This window comes from Melozone crissalis, unplaced genomic scaffold (assembly GCF_028551555.1).
Source record: "Melozone crissalis strain CALT ecotype California unplaced genomic scaffold, PUWL_Pcris_2 ptg000160l_1, whole genome shotgun sequence".
Taxonomy (NCBI): Eukaryota; Metazoa; Chordata; class Aves; order Passeriformes; family Passerellidae; genus Melozone; species Melozone crissalis.
In genome coordinates, this window is record NW_026535931.1 from 140,876 (window position 1) to 159,929 (window position 19,054).

Consider the following 19,054-nt stretch of genomic DNA (forward strand, 5'->3'; position numbering starts at 1 on the left):
ATATTTGTATTTTTCTTTATTTATATTATAATATAATGATATATAAATAATAATATAAAAATAATAATTAATAAAAATATTGCAAAATATAAAAATCATCAAGAAACGCCTCTCAAAATCAGGCCTTCTCTGGCTGATTTTAGAAGTCACTTCTTCTAAGCCAAGCCAGCATTTTGCAGTTCCCATGTGAAAGCAATCCTGTTGTGAGCAGTTTGTTAAGAAAACCAATCTATTCCCAGCCTGGGTGCCACCGTCACTGTCACTGTCACTGTCACTGTGCTGTCACTGTCACTGTCCCCATGTCCCCAGACACTGACCTGCCACCAGCGGCGCGTGGGTGACCGAGGGCTCGAGGATGATGACGGGCTGCAGCCGGGGGGACAGGGCGCTGCCGGCCTCGTGCTGCTCCAGGCTGGCCGGGATGAAGACGGGCGGGTGCGAGCCCGGGAGCACCGGGCCATTGAGCACCGGGACCCGGTGAGCCAGGCTGGGCAGTGCCCGGCGCTCCGTGTCACCCTGTGGGGACAGCAATGGGGACAGGGATGGGACAGGCATAGGGATGGGGACAGAGATGGGGACAGGGACAGGATGGGACAGCCGGCCCATTGAGCACCAGGACACGGTGAGCCAGGCTGGGCAGCGCCCGGCACTCTGTGTCACCCTGTGGGGACAGTGATGGGGACAGGATGGGACAGGGACAGGGTGGGACAGGGATGGGGACAGGGAAAGGGTCAGGGACAAGGACAGCAATGGGACAGGGATGGGGAAAAGGACCGGGATGGAGACAGGGACGAGGACAGGGACAGACACAAGGACATGGCACTGGGAGGGCACAGGATTGTCCCCACCGTGCCCGTGGGCAGCACCAGGAGCCCCAGACCCCAAGGGAAGGACGCAGCGCTGGGGTCCAGCCCGGGCACGTACCCTGGCGCCGGTGGTGGCCGGCAGCCCCAGGGTGATGGCCGGCAGGGAGGCCGCGCTCTGCAGGGCAAACTGCGCCAGGGAGCTCTCCTGCATCAGCAGGCGCTGCGCCAGCGGCGTCTGCAGCAAACAGGAGCTGTCAGAGCCCTGCTCCCAGCCAGGGACTGGGACAGGGACACGGGGACAGCCTGGGGACACCCACGGGACAGGACAGCAGAGGGGAAGTGCACCCTGAAGGAGGGTGGGCGTGGGAGAAGTGATGGGCTGGGGAGAGCACCCCAGAGCAGGGAATGCCAGGGCATGCCAGGGCATCCCTGGGCATTCAAGGGCATCCCAGGGCATCGCAGATCATCCCAGGGCATCCCAGGGCATCCCAGTGAATGCCAGGGCATCCCAAGGCACCCCAGGGCATCCCAGTGAATGCCAGGGCATCCCAAGGCACCCCAGGGCATCCCAGGGAATCCCAGGGCACTCCTGGGCATCCCAGGGCATCCCAGCATGCAGGGAGAGGCAGCTCCGGGCAGGGGGCTCAGGGCTGGGGTGGTGCCCTCCCCCTGAGCCCACAGGGGTCCCCAAAGCCCCGGGCTGACCTCGTGGGCCCCTCCGGGGGCAGCGGGCAGCGCGGCGTGCTCGGCGGGCAGGCTGTCGTTGGGAGAGCTGCAGCCCGACACGGGGGTGCTGCTGCTGCTGGGGGACGAGTCTGGGGGGACACAGACATGGGGTGAGGGCACAGAACCCCCCCTAAGCCCCTCCAGGCTCTGCCCCCCACCCTTCTGGGGCTGAATCCCCCTCGGAGGGCAGCACTCCATAGTGGGAGCCCTCCACGCCAGACCTGGGGCAATTCCAGCCCTGCAGGTCCAGCCTGGGCTCCAAAAGCAGCGGGAGGAGCTGCAGCAGCACCTCCCAACCCACAGCAAAACCTCCAGGCTCCCCAATCCCACACCAGCACCTCCAGGCCCCCAAATCCCACACCAGCACCTCCCATCCCACACCAGCATCCCCAGGCTCCCCAGTCCCAAACCACCCCACCCCAGCCCCTGAAGAGGACACACCAAACCCAGGTGTCACTGTCCCCCCACAGAGGTGACACAGGAGCCGTCCCAGCCCAGCCTGGCCCCTGGGGAGCACACACCAACCCCAGGTGTCACTGTCCCCACACAGGGGTGGCACAGGAGCTGTCCCAGGCCCTGGAGAGGACACACCAACCCCAGGTGTCACCGTCCCCACACAGGGGTGGCACAGGAGCTGTCCCAGCCCAGCCCAGCCCCGAGGTGCCCCCAGGGCCTCACCGATGGCGTCGGGCGGGCGCCTCTTGAGCGAGGGGGGGGCGCTCTCCTTGCGGGTCAGGGGGTTCTTGCGCCGCTCCAGGCACTTCCTGGGCTTGCACCGAACCTTCAGGTTGGGCTCGGACGCTGTGGGGACAGGGTCAGGGCTGGCCCAGGCTGGGCGGGCTCTGTGGGGCCAGTGCCAGCTCCAGATGGGGACACGGGGACAATCCTGGGGGTCTTTAGGGACATGGGGACATCCCTGAGGGACACAAAGACACTCCCGAGGCCTTTAGGGACACAGGCACATCCCTGAGGTCTTTAGGGACACGGGGACAAACCTGGGGGTCTTTAGGGACATGGAGACATCTCCAAGGCCATGAGGGACACAGGGACATCCCTGAGGTCTTTAGGGACACGAGGACATTCCCAAGGCCATGAGGGACACAGGGACATTCCCAAGGTCTTTAGGGACATGAAGACACTCCTGAGTCCTTCAGGGGCACAGGGATATCCCCGAAGCCTTGAGGGACATGGGGACATCCCTGAGGTCTTTAGGGACCCAGGGACAATCCCAAGACCTTGAGGGACACAGGGACATTCCCGAGGCCATGAGGGACGCGGGGACATCCCGAGCCATACCTGTTTTCCGCAGCGGGAAGTGCTCGGGGGTGTCCAGAGAAGTGCTGGGCACAGGGGACAGGAACGTGCTGAGCATGGCAGGGGAGGGACCCTCGGGCTCCAGGGGCTCCAGGGACCTGCGGGCAGAAGCCAGAGCCCCTTCCCAGCTGCCCCGGGGCAGGTTTGGGGCAAGGGCAGCTCCTTTTGGGGGCAGCTGCTTTACCTGTGGGGCAGTTTGGGGCAGGGGCAGCTCCTTTTGGGGGCAGCTGCTTTACCTGTAGGGCAGGGCTGCAGCGGGGGCGTTGCTGGTCCTCTCCAGAGCCGCCTGCTGCTTCTTCAGGATGACCTCGGCCAACTTCTGCTTCACCACCGTGCTGGCCACGGCACCTGCACGGTGACCACGGTGACCACAGGGGGCTCAGAGCCGCTCTGAAGGGTCCCTGTGGGCAGGACCCCGACCCCAGGGCTTGGGGATGGATGGGGACCCCCGAAGGGCACAGCTGGCTCTGCTCCATCACAGCTGGCTCTGGCTCTGCTCCCACCCCGTTCCCTGTCTGTCTGTCCCAGCAGGAATGCTCTGTTCTTACAGCTAGACACTCTATGGATCTGTGCCGGCATTCAGCACCTCCGAGAGCGAGTTAATTAACCGATTGATAATTAATTAGGTGCGATGTGGAGCCCTGCGCGTCCCAAAACTGGGAGAGAGCCCCAGGCGGCTCCTCCAGCGCCGGCACCAGAGGGCGCCGGGAGATCGCGGCTGGGAGGGGCTGAAACCCAAATTGGGGGGATGCAAACCCAAATTGGGGGGATGCAAACCCAGACTGGGGCATCCAAACCCAGATTGGGGCCCGCAAACCCAGACTGGGGGGCTGAAAACCCAAATTTGGGGGGGCTGATAACCCAAATTTGGGACTGCAAACCCAGATTGGGGGGCTGAAAACCCAAACTGGGGGCTGAAAACCCATCATCCTGAGAGGCTGCAAACCCAGCCTGGGGGGCTGATGACCCAGATTGGGGTCTGAAAACTCAATCTGCGGGGCTGCAAACCCACTCTGGAGGGCTGCAAACCCCATCTGGGGTTTGAAAACCCAGCCCAAGGGTCCCAGCGAGGTTGCAGCCCCTCTCTGTGGATGCTCTCCCAGCCCTTTCCCCCAGGGCAAGGCAGAGCTTGGTCTGGCTGAGGGCAGAACCCCCCGAGCCCCCTCCCCTGACCCCTCTTACTCCTCTTGCTCTTGTCCTTGTTGAGGATCTGGCGCAGCTCCTGCTCCTGCTGGCCCGGCTCAGCCTCGTGGTGAGGGGACTCCATGGCCACCTGTGGGACAGGGACATGGAAACGGGACCCCATAAATCCTCCCAGAGCCCTGTGACCCCTCCATGGCCACCTGTGGGACAGGGACATGGGCACAGGCCCCATAACGCCCCCCCAGCCCTGCCTGAGCCTTGTCACCCCTCCGTGTCCCCAGGCAGGGGGACACGGGGACAGGGCAGGTCTGGGACAGTCCCTTGTGTCACTCAGGCTCACTGGAACGTGTGAAGCTGTTCCATCACAACAAACCCGACCCGTTTTGGTCTCCAGGGACGCTTTGCTCTCCCTGGGGACATTGTAAAAGTCAAAACCTGTCTGCTCCCACTCGCTGCCTCCTCTCGGGGTGTTTGGGCATGTCCGCTGTGTTGCAACGTGGCAAAAAATAAAAATCTTTGTACAAAAGGGGAAAAAAAAGGGGGAAAAAAAGGGGGGGGGGAAGGAGGGGGAAAAATCTATGATAGGAGGGAAAAAACAAATCTATGATAGGAGGGTAAAAACAGCTGATCCATGGAACTGACTCCTGCCCTGAGCCTGGAGCAGCCCTGGGGACAGGCAGGGGGGGATCTCAGTGCCTGAAGATGGTCACAAGTCCCTGGATGTGGTCACAACTCCCTGGGCATGGTCACAGCTCCCTGGGCATGGTCAGAACTCCCTGGACAGGGTCACAACTCCTTGGATGTGGTCACAAGTCCCTGGACACAATCACAGGTCCCTGGGCATGGTCACACCTCCCTGGATGTGTCCTCCCACCCGCCTCCCTCTGAAGCCTCCCGGAGGAGCCATCCCTGCCAAATCCCCCTGGATTCTTGCGCCAGTGAAACCTGGCACAGGTGAATTCCTGCACGGGGCAGGAGCTGAGCTCGGTGACACCACCCAGAAAAGCCAAGTGCCGCTACCCCGGCCCCAGATTGGGCATCCTGGTCCCAAACTGGGCATCCCAGTCCCAAATTGTGCGTCTCAATCCCAAACTGGGCATCCTGGTCCCAAACTGCCCCCGGGGCAGAGCAGCCCTGGCCCCACAGGGATCTCCTGGAGCTCCAGCCCTGGAATTTGGCTGGAATTGAGACACCTCACCCTCCACCTGCCTCCCCAAGCAGCCTCCTTGCCTCACAGAGCTCCCTGGGCTGGCTGGAAACCCCTCCAGATGTTCCAGCTCAGGGAAAAGCAGGAATTCACCTGGGAATGTTATTTTGGCACTGGGATTTCCAGCCTTTTCCTCTGAATCCCTGCCCAGAGAGGGGAACTCAAAACCATCCTTGGTTCTGCCTCTGGGAGCAAAATTCACCCTCCAGAGCGCCCAAACCCTGCCAAGAGTGGGGTGTGTGCCCCCCCTGCCCCATCCCATACCCTGACGTGCTGGTGGGCGAGCTGCTCCACTTGCTGCTGGTGCAGGCTGGCCAGGAAGAGCTGGTGCTGCAGCTGCTGCTGCTTCAGGGCCAGCAGCGCCGTGTCCTGGGGCTTGAGCAGGCGCTGCCCGATGCGCAGGTCCATGGGGACGGCCTGGGGCACCCGCGGCGAGGGGCACGGGCTCACGGCAGCTGAGGGGACACAAAGGGACACGGCTGGGTCAGGGAGCTGCCACCCACGGAGCATCCTCTGCATGCAGAGCCTCCTCCATCTGCTGGGGAAGGAGGTTTCTGGAAGGAGGATCCAGGGTGCTGCAGGTGCCTCTCCCTGGTATTGTGGTGGAGAAGGGCTCTGGAGTGAAGATGTTCCTGAACAACCTCCCTGAGGGGTGAAACCAAACAGTGCCCCGTGGGGACACCAACACAGCGCCGGTTACATCCCCAAAACAGTGCCAGCTACACATCTGAAATTGCTCATCACACACCCAAAACAGTGCCAATCACACACCTGAAATTGTCCATTACACCCCCAAAACAGTGCCAATTACACACATGAAATTGTCTGCTACACCCCCAAAACAGTGCCAGTTACACAGCTGAAATTGTCCATTACACACCCAAACAGTGCCAATTACACACATGAAATCATCTGTTACATCCCCAAAGCAGTGCCAGTTACACACCTGAAATTGTCTGTTACACACCCAAACAGTGTCACTTACACCCCCAAAACAGTAGCAGTTACACATCTAAAATTGCCCATTACACACCCAAACCAGTTCCAGTTACACCCCAAACCAGTGCCAGTTACACACCCAAACAGTGCCAGTCACACACTTGAAAAGGGGTGGGAAGAGATTTTGGGGAAAAAAGGGTAGGAAGGTATTTGGGCTGTGCAGAAAGGGTGGGAAGGGCTTGGGGCACCCCAGGTGAAGGAGGGGCTGCTCCAGACACCCCCAGGAGGGAGCAGAGCCCAGGGGAAGCTCTGGGAATCTCTCTCTGCATCATTTGCTTCAGTCCCTACAAAAACAAACAGTGGCGGCGGAAGCGGAGCCGGGAGGGATGGATGGGGGCTGCTGGGGGAGAGACAGCAGCCAGAAAAACAAAACAACAACTCAGCACTCGCCTGAGCGCACAAAATGTCCCGTGCTGGGTGCCAGGTCCCAAATAAGGGAATGTGGGCATGGCCAAATCCCAAATAAGGGAATGTGGGTGGGGCTAGAGCCCAAATAAGGAAATGTGGGTGGGCTAAACCCAAATAAGGGAATGTGGGTGGGGCTAAACCCAAATAAGGAATTGTGGGTTGGGCTAAACCCAAATAAGGAAATGTGGGTGGGCTAAACCTAAATAAGGGAATGTGGGTGTGGCTAAACCTAAATAAGGAAATCTGGGTGGGGCTAAACCCAAATAAGGAAATGTGGGTGGTGTTAGAGCCCAAATAAGGAAATGTGGGTGGGCTAAACCCAAATAAGGAAATGTGGGTGGGGATAAATCCAAATAAGGAAATGTGGGTAGGGCTAAACCCAAATAAGGGAATGTGGGCATGACCAAATCCCAAATAAGGGAATGTGGGTAGGTCTAAACCCAAATAAGGAAATGTGGGTGAGGCTAGAGCCCAAATAAGGGAATGTGGCTGGGGCTAGAGCCCAAATAAGGAAATGTGGGTGGGCTAAACCCAAATAAGGAAATCTGGGTGGGGCTAAACCCAAATAAGGAAATGTGGGTAGGGCTAAACCCAAATAAGGAAATGTGGGCATGACCAAATCCCAAATAAGGGAATGTGGGTAGGTCTAAACCCAAATAAGGAAATGTGGGTAGGGCTAAACCCAAATAAGGGAATGTGGGCATGACCAAATCCCAAATAAGGGAATGTGGGTAGGTCTAAACCCAAATAAGGAAATGTGGGTGAGGCTAGAGCCCAAATAAGGGAATGTGGCTGGGGCTAGAGCCCAAATAAGGAAATGTGGGTGGGCTAAACCCAAATAAGGAAATCTGGGTGGGGCTAAACCCAAATAAGGAAATGTGGGTAGGGCTAAACCCAAATAAGGTAATGTGGGCATGACCAAATCCCAAATAAGGGAATGTGGGTGGGGATAAACCCAAATAAGGAAATGTGGGTAGGGCTAAACCCAAATAAGGGAATGTGGGCATGACCAAATCCCAAATAAGGGAATGTGGGTAGGTCTAAACCCAAATAAGGAAATGTGGGTGAGGCTAGAGCCCAAATAAGGGAATGTGGCTGGGGCTAGAGCCCAAATAAGGAAATGTGGGTGGGCTAAACCCAAATAAGGAAATCTGGGTGGGGCTAAACCCAAATAGGAAATGGGGGTGGGGCTCGAGCCCAAATAAAGAAATGTAGGCTTGGCTAATCCCAAATAAGTATTTAACCACACCCATACCTCATTATTTGGGCTCAGCCCCGCCCACATTTCCATATTTGAGATTTAGCCTCATGTGGGTGTGAGAGCCCTGCACGTGGCACCTCCTCAGGGATGCTCCAGAACCCTCAGCTCCAGACCCCCTTGGCAAAGCCCCTCCTGCCCCAGGAGCTGTTTGTGACCTCCACGTTCAGCTTGAGCTCATTTGGGGTTTGCTGCCAGGTCCGGGGCCAGCACTTACAGCAAACAACCAGAGCCACTAGGACACGTGGCTGGGACTGGGATGCCCAGTTTGGGACTAGGATCACAGCTGGGGACTGGGATGCAAAATTTGGGATTGGGATGCACAATTTGGGATTGGGATGCCCAGTTTGTGACCAGGCTGCCCAGTTTGGGGCTGCAAATCCACAGGGCCAGGAGCCCATCACACAAACCACCCCTGGGCCCGCAGCTGCAGATCCAGCCCGTGGATCCTCCATGGGAAGGGGAGGCCGTGCCACGGAGCCTCCCTGCAGTGCCTGGCCATGAATGAGGGCTCTGTGCTCCAGCCCCGTTAGCAGCACTCCTTACCAGCATTTTCCAGGCTGCCGGCTCAGAACGGAGCAGGGAACGCAGCCGAGGGGCCACGGGCTCAGACAGACACAGAGGGAGGCTGGGGAGCCCCACTTTACCCTGCAGCACCTCAAGACTCCTGAGGAGCTCTGGGACAAGGAAAATTTGGTGGCAGCGAGTTCCCTAGGCTGGGGGTGGCAGTGCAGGGCTGGTGACACTGGGGACACCACCACGCTGCTCCCAGCCAGCCATCCCGGAAAAGACAAAAAAAAACCCAGCACAGAAATCTTTGCTTTGGCATTTCCTGATTGTTTTTAAAGAGGCAAATCAGCCCTCAACAGAGCTGGGCTTGCATAAGGGGGAAATAGAGCAAAGAGGCAAACAAAGCAGGGCAGGAAGGTTAGTGAGGAGCAAAGCAGTGGCACCCCCAGCTCTGCTGTTCTGGGCATCCCTGCCTGTATTCCTATTTATCCCTGCCTGCATCCCTGTCTGTCCCTGCCCTCATCCCAGTCTCTCCCTGCCTTCATCCCTGCCTGCATCCCTGTTTATCCTCATCTGTATCCCTGTTTATCCCTTCCTTCATCCCAGTCTCTCCCTGCCTTCATCCTCACCTGTATCCCTGTTTATCCTCACCTGTACCCCTATTTATCCTCACCTGTATCCCTGTTTATCCTCACCTGTATCCCTATTTATCCTCACCTGCATCCCTGTTTATCCCTGCCCTCATCCCAGTCTCTCCCTACCCTCCTCCCTGCCTGCCCACAGCTCGTTCTGAGGTGGAGCAGCAGTTAAATCCAGGCTGGGTTTTTTTGTTTTTTTTTTTTTTTCAATAAACCATCTTCTTTTATAAAAGCCTTTCCCATCTTATGCTGATCTGCTGCGAAAGGTTCAGAGTTCAGGCGGGTTGAAGAATGCGGGTGATTAAAAACATTCCTCTCTAATAAAAGGGAAAAGGTCTTCTCCAGAGCCCTGCACAGAGGAGCAGGAATGAGCTGGAGGGAGGGAGCTCAAATTAAAAACACTTAAACAAGAAACCACACCAAAAGGAGCGTGTTGAAAGAACACGAAGATTACAAAGGGAGAACTCCAGAAATAGGAAATCCTGGAGCTGGGGTGCCTCGTTTAACCCTGCTGGGCCCTGGGGTGCTGGCTTTGATTAGGAACCAAACCTTGCTGCCCAGAAAGAGAAAAAACCACCAAACCACCCAGCCCCACTTCTGGGGGGACAGTGCCAAATCCTCACAATTCCCACACATCCTTTTGTCCCCTACCTCCATCTCGTGTGTCCCCGAGGGGTTTCCTTGCAGGATCCCACAAAATCCCAGCGTTTGGGGCATTTTCCTCTTTCCTTTCCTTAGCACAGAGATCCGGGGGTGGGAGTTCCAGGGGTGGGAGTTCCAAGGGTGGGAGCTCCAGGGATGGGGGCTCCAGGAAAAGCAGCTCCAGGGATGGGAGATATGAGGGTGGGAGCTCCAAGGAAAGCAGCTCCAGGGGTGGGAGCCCCAGGAAAAGCCCTGCACCCCCTCAGCTGTCCCTGCACGCAGAGAGCTCCGGCCACGTCCCGCAGGAGCCATAAGGGAGCAGATGATGCTCGGGGAAGATGTAATGTTTGGAGCAGCCGGGTGCCAAGTTGTGATAACTCTTTCTGGAGTGGGAGTTTCAGGGGCTTTGCGCCTCAGCCAGATGTGGGTGGATCCCTCCCCTCCCCACCAGACAGCAAATTCCTGCTCCACAAACAGAGACGAGGCTGATGCTGCTCCAAGAAAAGCCCCCTGAGAGTTTTTCCACCAGGGTAAACCCAAATTTTTCTGCTCTGATTCTTGCAAACTTCCTTTTCTGCAGAAAGTTTCCAGAAAAAAAAAATTAAAAAATAAAAATTGAGACAGACGATGATTAAAGTTTGGCAAAGTCACCAGAGCAGCACAAAACCTTTCCCACTACCAAAGGCACGAACCAGGATCCAGCCACACCCCCAACCACACTGTGCACCTGTGAGCAGAGCAGTTATTTAGCACAAAAATGGGAATTTTCCCTGCTGGAGCCCAAAAACGAGCTGCACATCAGGCCTGGGGAGGCAGATCAGGGTGAGATGCTTCCTCTGATTGCTCTCTCCGGTTATTTGCAGCTCGTGACCTTTGAGTCAGACATTTAATAGCCCTCCAAAGAACTGGAACTTTCTCCCCACCAACGTGCACATTTCCTTCTGAAACTCATGGCTCCGGGACCCAAAAAGCTCAGGGCTGCTCCAGAGTCCTGAGACAGGGAGGAAACACCTTTGGGCCTGGATGTTCTGCTGGGTTCAACACTCCCTGCTCCAGCCCAAATCCCGGTTCTGCTGTTCCCATCCCATCCGAGGGGACCGCGCTGCTCCTGCAGCATCCAGGGCAGAATTCCTGGGCCAGGCACAGGGAACCCTTCAGGGCTAAATCAGACACTCCTGGAGCAGAGCCAGGTCTGGGTTCCAGGGCAGGTTTCCCACATGCTCTCAAATCCATCAGGCCCCGGAAGGGTTTTTGCTCCAGGGCGAGGGTGGCCAGAGGATCCCAAGGTAGCTCCACATCCAGAGTTACCCCAAACCTGAACAGTGGGCACAAATTTCACCCCAGGCACTGCCCAAACAACCTCTTTCCCGTTCCTTCCTGCTGCCAGAGGAGCTGGAGAGATTTGCAGAAGCTCCCTGGATGCAGGGATGAGCTTTGGAAGCCTTCAGAGCACCCAACCCTAAATGTGCTGAGGTAAAAAACCCCCAGCAAAAGATTTTGGGCCAAAATTTGAGACCTCAGGCATATCCAGGTACTAAACCACAGGAAATTCTGGGCACAGGCAGGATGGAGCTGCCTCACGGGTCCCACAAAATGCGGTTTGAGCGTGGGCAGCCCCAGGGAGCAGGGGGATCAAAGGCCTCACTCATCTCCTGCAGCCGCAGCCGGGCCGGGGCAGAGCAGGGCCGGCGAGCGGCTCCATCCCCACCGCAGCCCTGGCACAGCTGGAAACCTCTGGCAGTCATTTCCTGCCCCCTGCCACCCCCACGGGTCACCCAGCCCATCCCGGAGAGCGGAGGAGGGAGAGGAGGGAGAGCTGTCCCCAGGAAACCTCGCAGCCACCGCGGCTTCCTGAGGAGCACCGGGAGCGCCGTGGCCACGGCGCTCTGTGAAGGGAGCTGAGGTGGCCTCAAATCACAGAAACCAGAGAGATTTGGGGGAAATCCTCCTTTTCCAGAAGAGAAACATCCCCCAGAGCGCATCCCGCCCTGTTGGATCCCTCGCCCAGCCCGGCTGGGATCTGCTGGCTCCTCCTGGCTCTGGGGAGCCCCCAACCCCTCTGGGGAGCCCCAAACATCGCCCTGGCCTGGAGGGGAGGCAAATCTGCCCCTCCTGATGCCTTTCCCTGCAGCAAACACCACACAGGGAGCTGATGCTCCTCTGCACCACCCGGCTCCTCTCCATGAGGTGTAAAAGCTCCAGCACTGCTCGGAGCGCAGGTAGGGATGGATTGGGACACAGGCAGCAGCTCCAGGCTGGCAAACCCCCGGCTCTGGCCGAGCTGGAGCACCTCAGTGCCCTCCATCGGCCCCATCTTCCTCTCCAGGCTCCTGGCAAGGGGCACCAGCGCTGCCCAGAGCTTGGCATCACCTCCTGCCCGCTCTGGGGAGAGGCTCTGGCCCCGCTCCTGGTGGGACGAGCTCCCTGCTCTCCTGGTGGGATGAGCTCTCTGTTCTCCTGGTAGGACAAGCTCCCGGTTCTCCCATCAGGATGAGCTCCCTGTTCCCTGCTCTCCCAACAGCATGAGTGCTCTGTTCTCCTGGCAGGATGAGCTCCCTGCTCTCTGTTCTCCCAGCAGGATGAGCTCTCCGTTTTCCTGGTGGGACAAGCTCCCTGCTCTCCCAGCAGGATGAGCTCCCTGTTCCCTGTTCTCTGGGCAGGATGAGCTCCACGCTCTCCTGGCCCCTGTTCTCCTGGCAGGATGAGCTCCCTGGCCCCTGTTCTCTGGGCAGGATGAGCTCCCTGCTCTCCTGGTGGGACGAGCTCCCTGCCCTCCTGTTCCCTGCTCTCCTAGCAAGATGAGCTCCCTGCTCTCCCTGTCCCTGTTTCCCCAGCAGGATGAGCTCTCCGTTCTCCCAGCAGGATGAGCTCCCTATCCCTGTTCTCCGGGCAGGATGAGCTCCACGCTCTCCCTATCCCTGTTCTCCGGGCAGGATGAGCTCCCTGCTCTCCTGTCCCTGCTCTCCGGGCAGGACGATGCCCGGGACGCAGCCCCGCACTCCCAGGACCCGGGCAAGGTGACATCAGCCCGGGAGGATGCCAAGGCAAGCGGAGCAGAGATCAAACGATTGCAGCACCTCTCTCCTCGCTTACCCAAGCGCTCCCGACCGGTTTGCGAGGAGGGCTCGGCGGCTCCTCCCTGCCCGGGGCACCCACCGGGAGCTGCTCGGGCACCGGCTGAGCCCGGGGCTGCCGGCACGGCACGGCACGGCACCCATTCATCCCTTTAATTGCTGCTGCAAGAGCCCGGCTTGAGTCACAGCCCCCCGGGGAAGGCTCAGCGCGGCTTCGTGCCTGATCTGGAAGCGCTGAGACAAAAAAATAAAGCTGGAATCACTCAATCCCCACTCCCGGCAAGTGGCCACTCAAGGCGACCTGCCCGTTAATTAGAGCCGCAGGAAGGAAATCCCTTTGGCAAACGCTGGATGAAGTCCAGGGCTGGGTTGGAGGGCAGAAAAGGAAATTTAAGAAGAAAACCCGAGGCTCAGGAGAAGCAGGAGGAGCTGGGAGAAGCACGGGCACAAAGGGAAAGAGGCACAAACTCAATTCCCTGAGCAACCCTTGGGCTCCAAACCTGCCCCGTGCTGACCCTCGGGCGTCTGAGGAGTCGCCGAGGAGCTCCCCAGGGCAGACCTGAGGCCCAGCGTGAGTTATTTCTGTCGCAGGGAGGAAGCCACAGCGTTTTCAGTTTCCTGCACAAACACTCTTGGGGTGCCCTTCCCCACGGGCCCGGCAGGCGCTGCCTCCCCTCCCGGGCTCGGGAAAGCTCAGGGTTGGCATCAGCGAGGCTGGGAAAGGTGCAGGTGGAGGGTGAAACCCACCTGGATCTGAGGGGACACACCCTGGGGACAGCAGGGACAGCAGGGACAGCCACCCTGTGACAAACCTGGCTCAATGCTGAGGCTTGCAGGCAGCTATGGGGAGATGCTGGGAATTCCATCCGGGATGGAGAAGCTACAGGCAGGATTCCTGGTGGGATGAAACGCCAGGAGCACCTGGAGCCCCAAAGAGAAGCCGAGGAGGAGGCCGGCAGGACTGAGGGTGCAGGTTGGGTGTGTGAGAGCTCCACACTCATGGAGCAACACTGCCCTGGGGCTTTAACCCAGAAAGAGGAGCTGGTGCTGCTGCTGAACCGTCCAGAAATGGGGGAAAAGCAAAAAGAACCAGCAGAGAAACTCCCGGTGAGCCCAGCAATGACTTGGACACCAAGGAATCAGTGCTCATGGGGGGAATTGAGCCCTCAAACCTCTCGGGATCAGAGCTGGTGTCAGCCCAGCAGAACCCAAACACATCCAGGCCTTTAAAGCCCACCTGACACCCAAACAAGCGGGCACACACCCAGCTCCAGCCCACAGACCCCGCTCCGGGCAGGGGATGCTCTGGGTGCCCCTCACACCAACCCAGCTGTTCCCGCCTGGCACACTCACCCACGGATGGCATCGCGTCCCTGCAGCCCCTCGGGGTCCCCGTGGCCACCAGGACCATGGGAGGAGCAGCCCCAGCCCCGGGAGCTCTCGGGTGCCCGGTGCGGGCGGTCCCGGGCGCGGCCGCCACCACTCCCTGCAGTTCTCACGGGCAGATCCAGACCGAGCCTTGGCAGAGCCCTGGCTGGCAGCCGGCCTCATCAGGCTCATTAAGTGCAATTAAGGCACGGCGGGCATCCCCTCCCCCACGCCCCTCTGGGGGATATTTTGCTTTTAGACAAAATAAACAGGGAGGTTTTGCGTGGGCTCGGGCAGGTGCCAGCGGCGGGCGGCAGCAGCAGCAGCAGGTGGAAATGCTGAGGTCTCTTGGGGGAAGCCACGGTGAATATTAGCATCCAACCCCAATTCCTGCCCTCCTCCTGCTCCCAGGGGTGCCCATTCCAGCCCCCCTGGCCTGGAGGGGGGCACCAGACCCTCTCCCCCTTGCAAACAGGAACATGGAATGGGATAAACTCTAAGGAAGCTGCTCCTCTACTCTTGCTGGGGTTTTAAAACCACAGGGAAAAGGTTCCATGCCAACTGAAGTGGGATTTGATTGCAGCAGCTCCTCCAGCATCACTTGGAAGCTGGTTATGGAACTGCTGCTCCCTCCACAGCCCCAAACCTGGGAGAAGGGAGAGCATGGAGTGTCCAATCTGCACCTCCTTCCACGCCATCCCTCCCCCCCTGGGGACCCCAAAAGGGCCAGGACACACACACTGGGGAGGTTTAAACCACACAGAACATCACCCCAAGCCCCAGAACATCACCCCAAGCCCCAGGAACCCCCATGAAGCCACAGCCCATCTGAGATTTTCCCTCAATGCCACCAAGGTGTCGCTCCATCACCCTGGCAGTGCTGGACACCTCCTGTCAGCAGCGAAATCCGCGAGCTCCTGGCGTTCCTGGCAGGTCACAGGGGCTGGCCCTGGCCCTGGGCTTTGTCACAAAGCTCTGGGGTGGGGTAGGGAGGGAGTCCCAAGGATCATGATGCTGCTTGAGGAGGTAAAACAGCCCCGCTCCATCCCCATCCACTCTGGGACAAGGGGAAAAGCCAAAAGGGATCCTTAAATCTTTCTGCTCCCCCATGGAAAAATCAGCTGGAGCTGTCCCAGGGCGGACTGGATGCCAGCACGTGTGAGAGCTGGGTTTGGACTCCTGGGGCTGTCCCAGGGTATCCAGGCCAGGCAGGGATGGGCATTTCCCAGCCTGGCTCCTGCATGAGCACCAACAGCCCCAGGAAAGGCTCTGCCACCCCGACAAACCCCTGAGATCTGTCACAGCCACCTCTGAGGCAGGGCCATGCCCCGACAGAGAGCTTTGCTTCAGATATTTGGGGTTTACTGCTGCTAGAGGGATTTAGCCAGAACAAATTAAGATCATTTCCCGTCTTAATTAATTCTACTTTCACTTCCTGGCACGTGGGAGCTGCAGCGAGGAGCCTCAACTCTGCCCCACCACTGTGCAAAAACCCAGGAGGGGCTTTGCAGCATTCCTTTGTCACCATCCGAGCCCTTTCCACACTGAAAACACCCCCAAAATCCAGAACCCCCTTTCATGGCCGTAATTCTCCAGCACAGAGCAAGATGAGACCTTCCCCTCCCTCCCCAGCCAGAGGAGCTTCGAGGAGCAGCATTGTGCCTCTTGCACAACAAATCCCCTGCTCTCCCTGCCCGCCCCACATCCCTTTGAGGCACAGAGGAAGCAGGCTGGAGACATCCTTCCTTTCCTGCGCTGGGGACAATGCGATGGAAATAGCCCGGGAGCGGCCGCGGGAGCCGCGCAGGGCCCGGCTTCTTCCGCCCATTGTCCGGCCAGGGCAGCTGCAGCGCTCCAGAGCAGAGCCAGAACCCCCAAAGGAGCCCCCAAAAGGAACACAGAACCCCCAAACCCAAACTGCCCCATCCACCTTCACGCAGCCCATGCAGCTGCAGCGCCCCAGAGCAGAGCCAGAACCCCCAAAGGAGCCCCCAAAAGGAACACAGAACCCCCAAACCCAAACTGCCCCATCCACCTTCACCCAGCCCATGCAGCTGCAGCGCCCCAGAGCAGAGACAGAACCCCCAAAGGAACCCAGAACCCCCAAACCCAAACTGCCCCATCCACCTTCACCCAGCCAGGGCAGCTGCAGCACCCCAGAGCAGAGACAGAACCCCCAAAGGAGCCCCTCAAAGGAAACCAGAACCCCCAAACCAAAGGAACCCAGAACCCCCAAACCCAAACTGCCCCATCCACCTTCACCCAGGACCCCGCACAAGGCGGGGATTTGGGATTTCAGAGTGAAATCCGCCGCGGCCACTGCTCAGCCTCAGCCACTCCACAGCAGCACAAAGCCCACCCCAAAAGCCTGGCAGCGTTCTCCACTGCAGGGAAAAACCCAGAAGACCCAAATGGCAGAAGATGCTTTCTCCAGGCCAAGCCCTGAGGGTGAAACGAAGCCCCCGGGGAGCGGGTTCCGCCCTAAATCCCAATTTTCTCCTCCAGATGGGAGGTGCACGAGTTCAGCTGCTCCGGCTCACGTCAGCAGCTGGAACAGCCTGCGAGGACCCACGCAAGCCCGGCCTGCCGAGGACGCTGCTGACGGCAGCCGAGCAGGGCAGGGTGGCAGCAGCAGAACGGCTCCGAGCCACCAATCAGCCCCCAAATTTGGGGCTGCCACTCAAGTCCGTGCCGGTTTTGGTATTCACCTCCCATTTCTGAGGGCTCTGGGAGAGCAAGTTATCACTTGCAGCCCTTCTGCGTGATCAAGGTGGTGACAGAAGGTGTTTTTCTTTTAAAACACCCCCAAAACCAGACATGTTTTCAAGGTCTGAGGTGGTTTTAGGGCTGGGATTTCAGGAGTGGCAATAGCTGGATGAGCAGCACAGAGCCACACTTGCAGAGGGAGGGAAATGAGAGGATGGATGGTGCCACTTGTCCCTGCTCCTGCCACCACCCCCCAGAGCCCCCCGGGGCAGGGGGACCATCCCAGCACAGCCTGGCCCCTCTTTAGTGGCCCAAAAGTGGGGCCAGGCCCTCTCTGAGCTGCTCCGCTCCCCGAGCATTCCCAAGTGCATTTCTGCCCTGCTGACGGGTTAAAAATAGAAACCATCAGTATTATTGTCCTGCAAGCAAATATAGAAAGATCACATCCTCCCTGCTGGAAAACGACACAGCAGGGACCTCTCCGAGCCCAGGCACGGGGAGAGCTCTATTTCGGGATGGGGAACTTGGGAAGTTTGAACAGAATCCCGAAATTCGTGATGTTGACTCACTGCAGTGTTAAAGATCCATGGAAAACTCGCCTTCCCCCTGCTCTCCCGGGTTTTGTTCGGGATTTCGGGCTCGAGGAGGGTGCTCGGGCTTGCACGGCGCTCCCAGCGCTGCCCCAGCGCTGCCCTCGCAGTTGGGAACGGCCCCGATCCAGTTTGGGAGCGGTCTCGTCACCACCGTCCCCGCCAGCGCTTCCCGGCCCCCAGGGAGGCGCTGCAGCAGGAAAATCCCATCCCTGCCCTGCTTCCCAAAGCTCCCAGCCCCTGGCACAGCCCCGTCCCAAAGGCGGCTCGCAGGGTTCCCCAGAAAGGGAAGAGCCAGCCCTGACCCCAGAGCAGGAGACGCCCTGAGCCTCCCTGACCTCTCCTTTGCTCCCTTCACCCTTTCCTAGTACCGACCCCTTCCCTTCTCCCATCCTTTTCCCTTCTTCCATCTCTTTTCCCTACTCCCATCCCCTTTCCCAGTTGTGATCCCTTTCCTTGCTCCCTTTCCCTTCTCCCATCTCTTTTCCCTGTTCCTATCCCTTTTCCCTACTCCCATCCCCTTTCCCTGCTCGCTTCCCTGCTCCCATCTCTTTTCCCTGCTCCAATCCCCTTTTTCTGCTCCCTTTTCCTTCTCCCATCTCTATTCCCTGTTCCCCCATCCCTTTTCCCTACCACCATCCCCTTTCCTTGTTCCCTTTCCCTACTCCCATCCTTTTTCCCTTCTCCCATCACTTTCCCTGCCTCAATCCCTTTTCTCTGCTCCCTTTTCCTGCTCCCATCCCCTTTCCCTGCTCCCATCTCTTTTCCCTGTTCCCATCCCTTTCCCTGCTGGCTCCAGAGGGAGGGGGTCTTCATCCTGAACCTCGGGTTTTTTTTTGGAAAAGGAAGATTTCTGCGCAATCCCGGCCTTTCCTCCTTTCCTTTCCTTTCCTTTCCTTTCCTTTCCTTTCCTTTCCTTTCCTTTCCTTTCCTTTCCTTTCCTTTCCTTTTCCTTTCCTTTCCTTTCCTTTCCTTTCCTTTCCTTTCCTTTCCTTTCCTTTCCTTTCCTTTCCTTTCCTTTCCTTTCCTTTCCCTTTCCTTTCCTTTCCTTTCCGTGTTTGCGCTGAGCGCTGGGGCCGCTCCCACCCAGCTGGGACCCGGCTCCAGATCCAACCTTGTTCCTCAGCAAATCCCCAGGGAGGGGAGAGGAATGCGGCAGGGTCACATCCAGCTGCTGCAAGGGAGGGGGAACCCAAACCGAGCCGGCTCCAAACCCCAAAACTGCCCCACAGCACCCCAGGGATGGGTCCCAAACCAAACCAAACCAAACCAAACCAAATCAAACCAAACCAAACCAAACCTGTAGGCCTGGAAGGAGCTGGGGTGCACCACCCCAAAATCTCCCCCCATCCCCACCGAGACCCTCCCAAGGATGTGGGGCAGGGAATGCTCAGAGCAGAGCTCACTACACCCCCTCCGCTCCTGCCCACAACAAAACCCACACCCAGAACCAGAAGCGGTCAGGAAAAACCCGGCAGTGCCTCCACAACAATTCCAGGCAGCTCCGTCCCCAGAGGAGCCGGCTCTGCCCTCATTCCCCCTCCAGCAGAGCCCCCCATGATCCCAGCCAGGTGCCCTGGGCCATTCCCTCATCCCTCATCCCGTTCCGTGCACATCCCAGCTGGCATTTCAGCCCCCAGCCAGCGCCAGATTTCTCTCTGCTGA

General features: G+C 58.5%; 1 protein-coding gene across 1 annotated transcript in view; it reads right to left on the reverse strand.

The window, feature by feature from the left end:
* The window catches only part of HDAC7 (histone deacetylase 7), a 36,524-nt gene that overhangs the window by 10,295 nt on the left and 7,175 nt on the right, over positions 1 to 19,054 (reverse strand). The window contains 8 exon segments of the mRNA XM_054293547.1: positions 318 to 516; positions 925 to 1,041; positions 1,512 to 1,621; positions 2,211 to 2,333; positions 2,829 to 2,944; positions 3,083 to 3,194; positions 4,029 to 4,119; positions 5,461 to 5,651. Of these exon segments, the coding sequence (XP_054149522.1) occupies positions 318 to 516; positions 925 to 1,041; positions 1,512 to 1,621; positions 2,211 to 2,333; positions 2,829 to 2,944; positions 3,083 to 3,194; positions 4,029 to 4,119; positions 5,461 to 5,651 (1,059 nt within the window).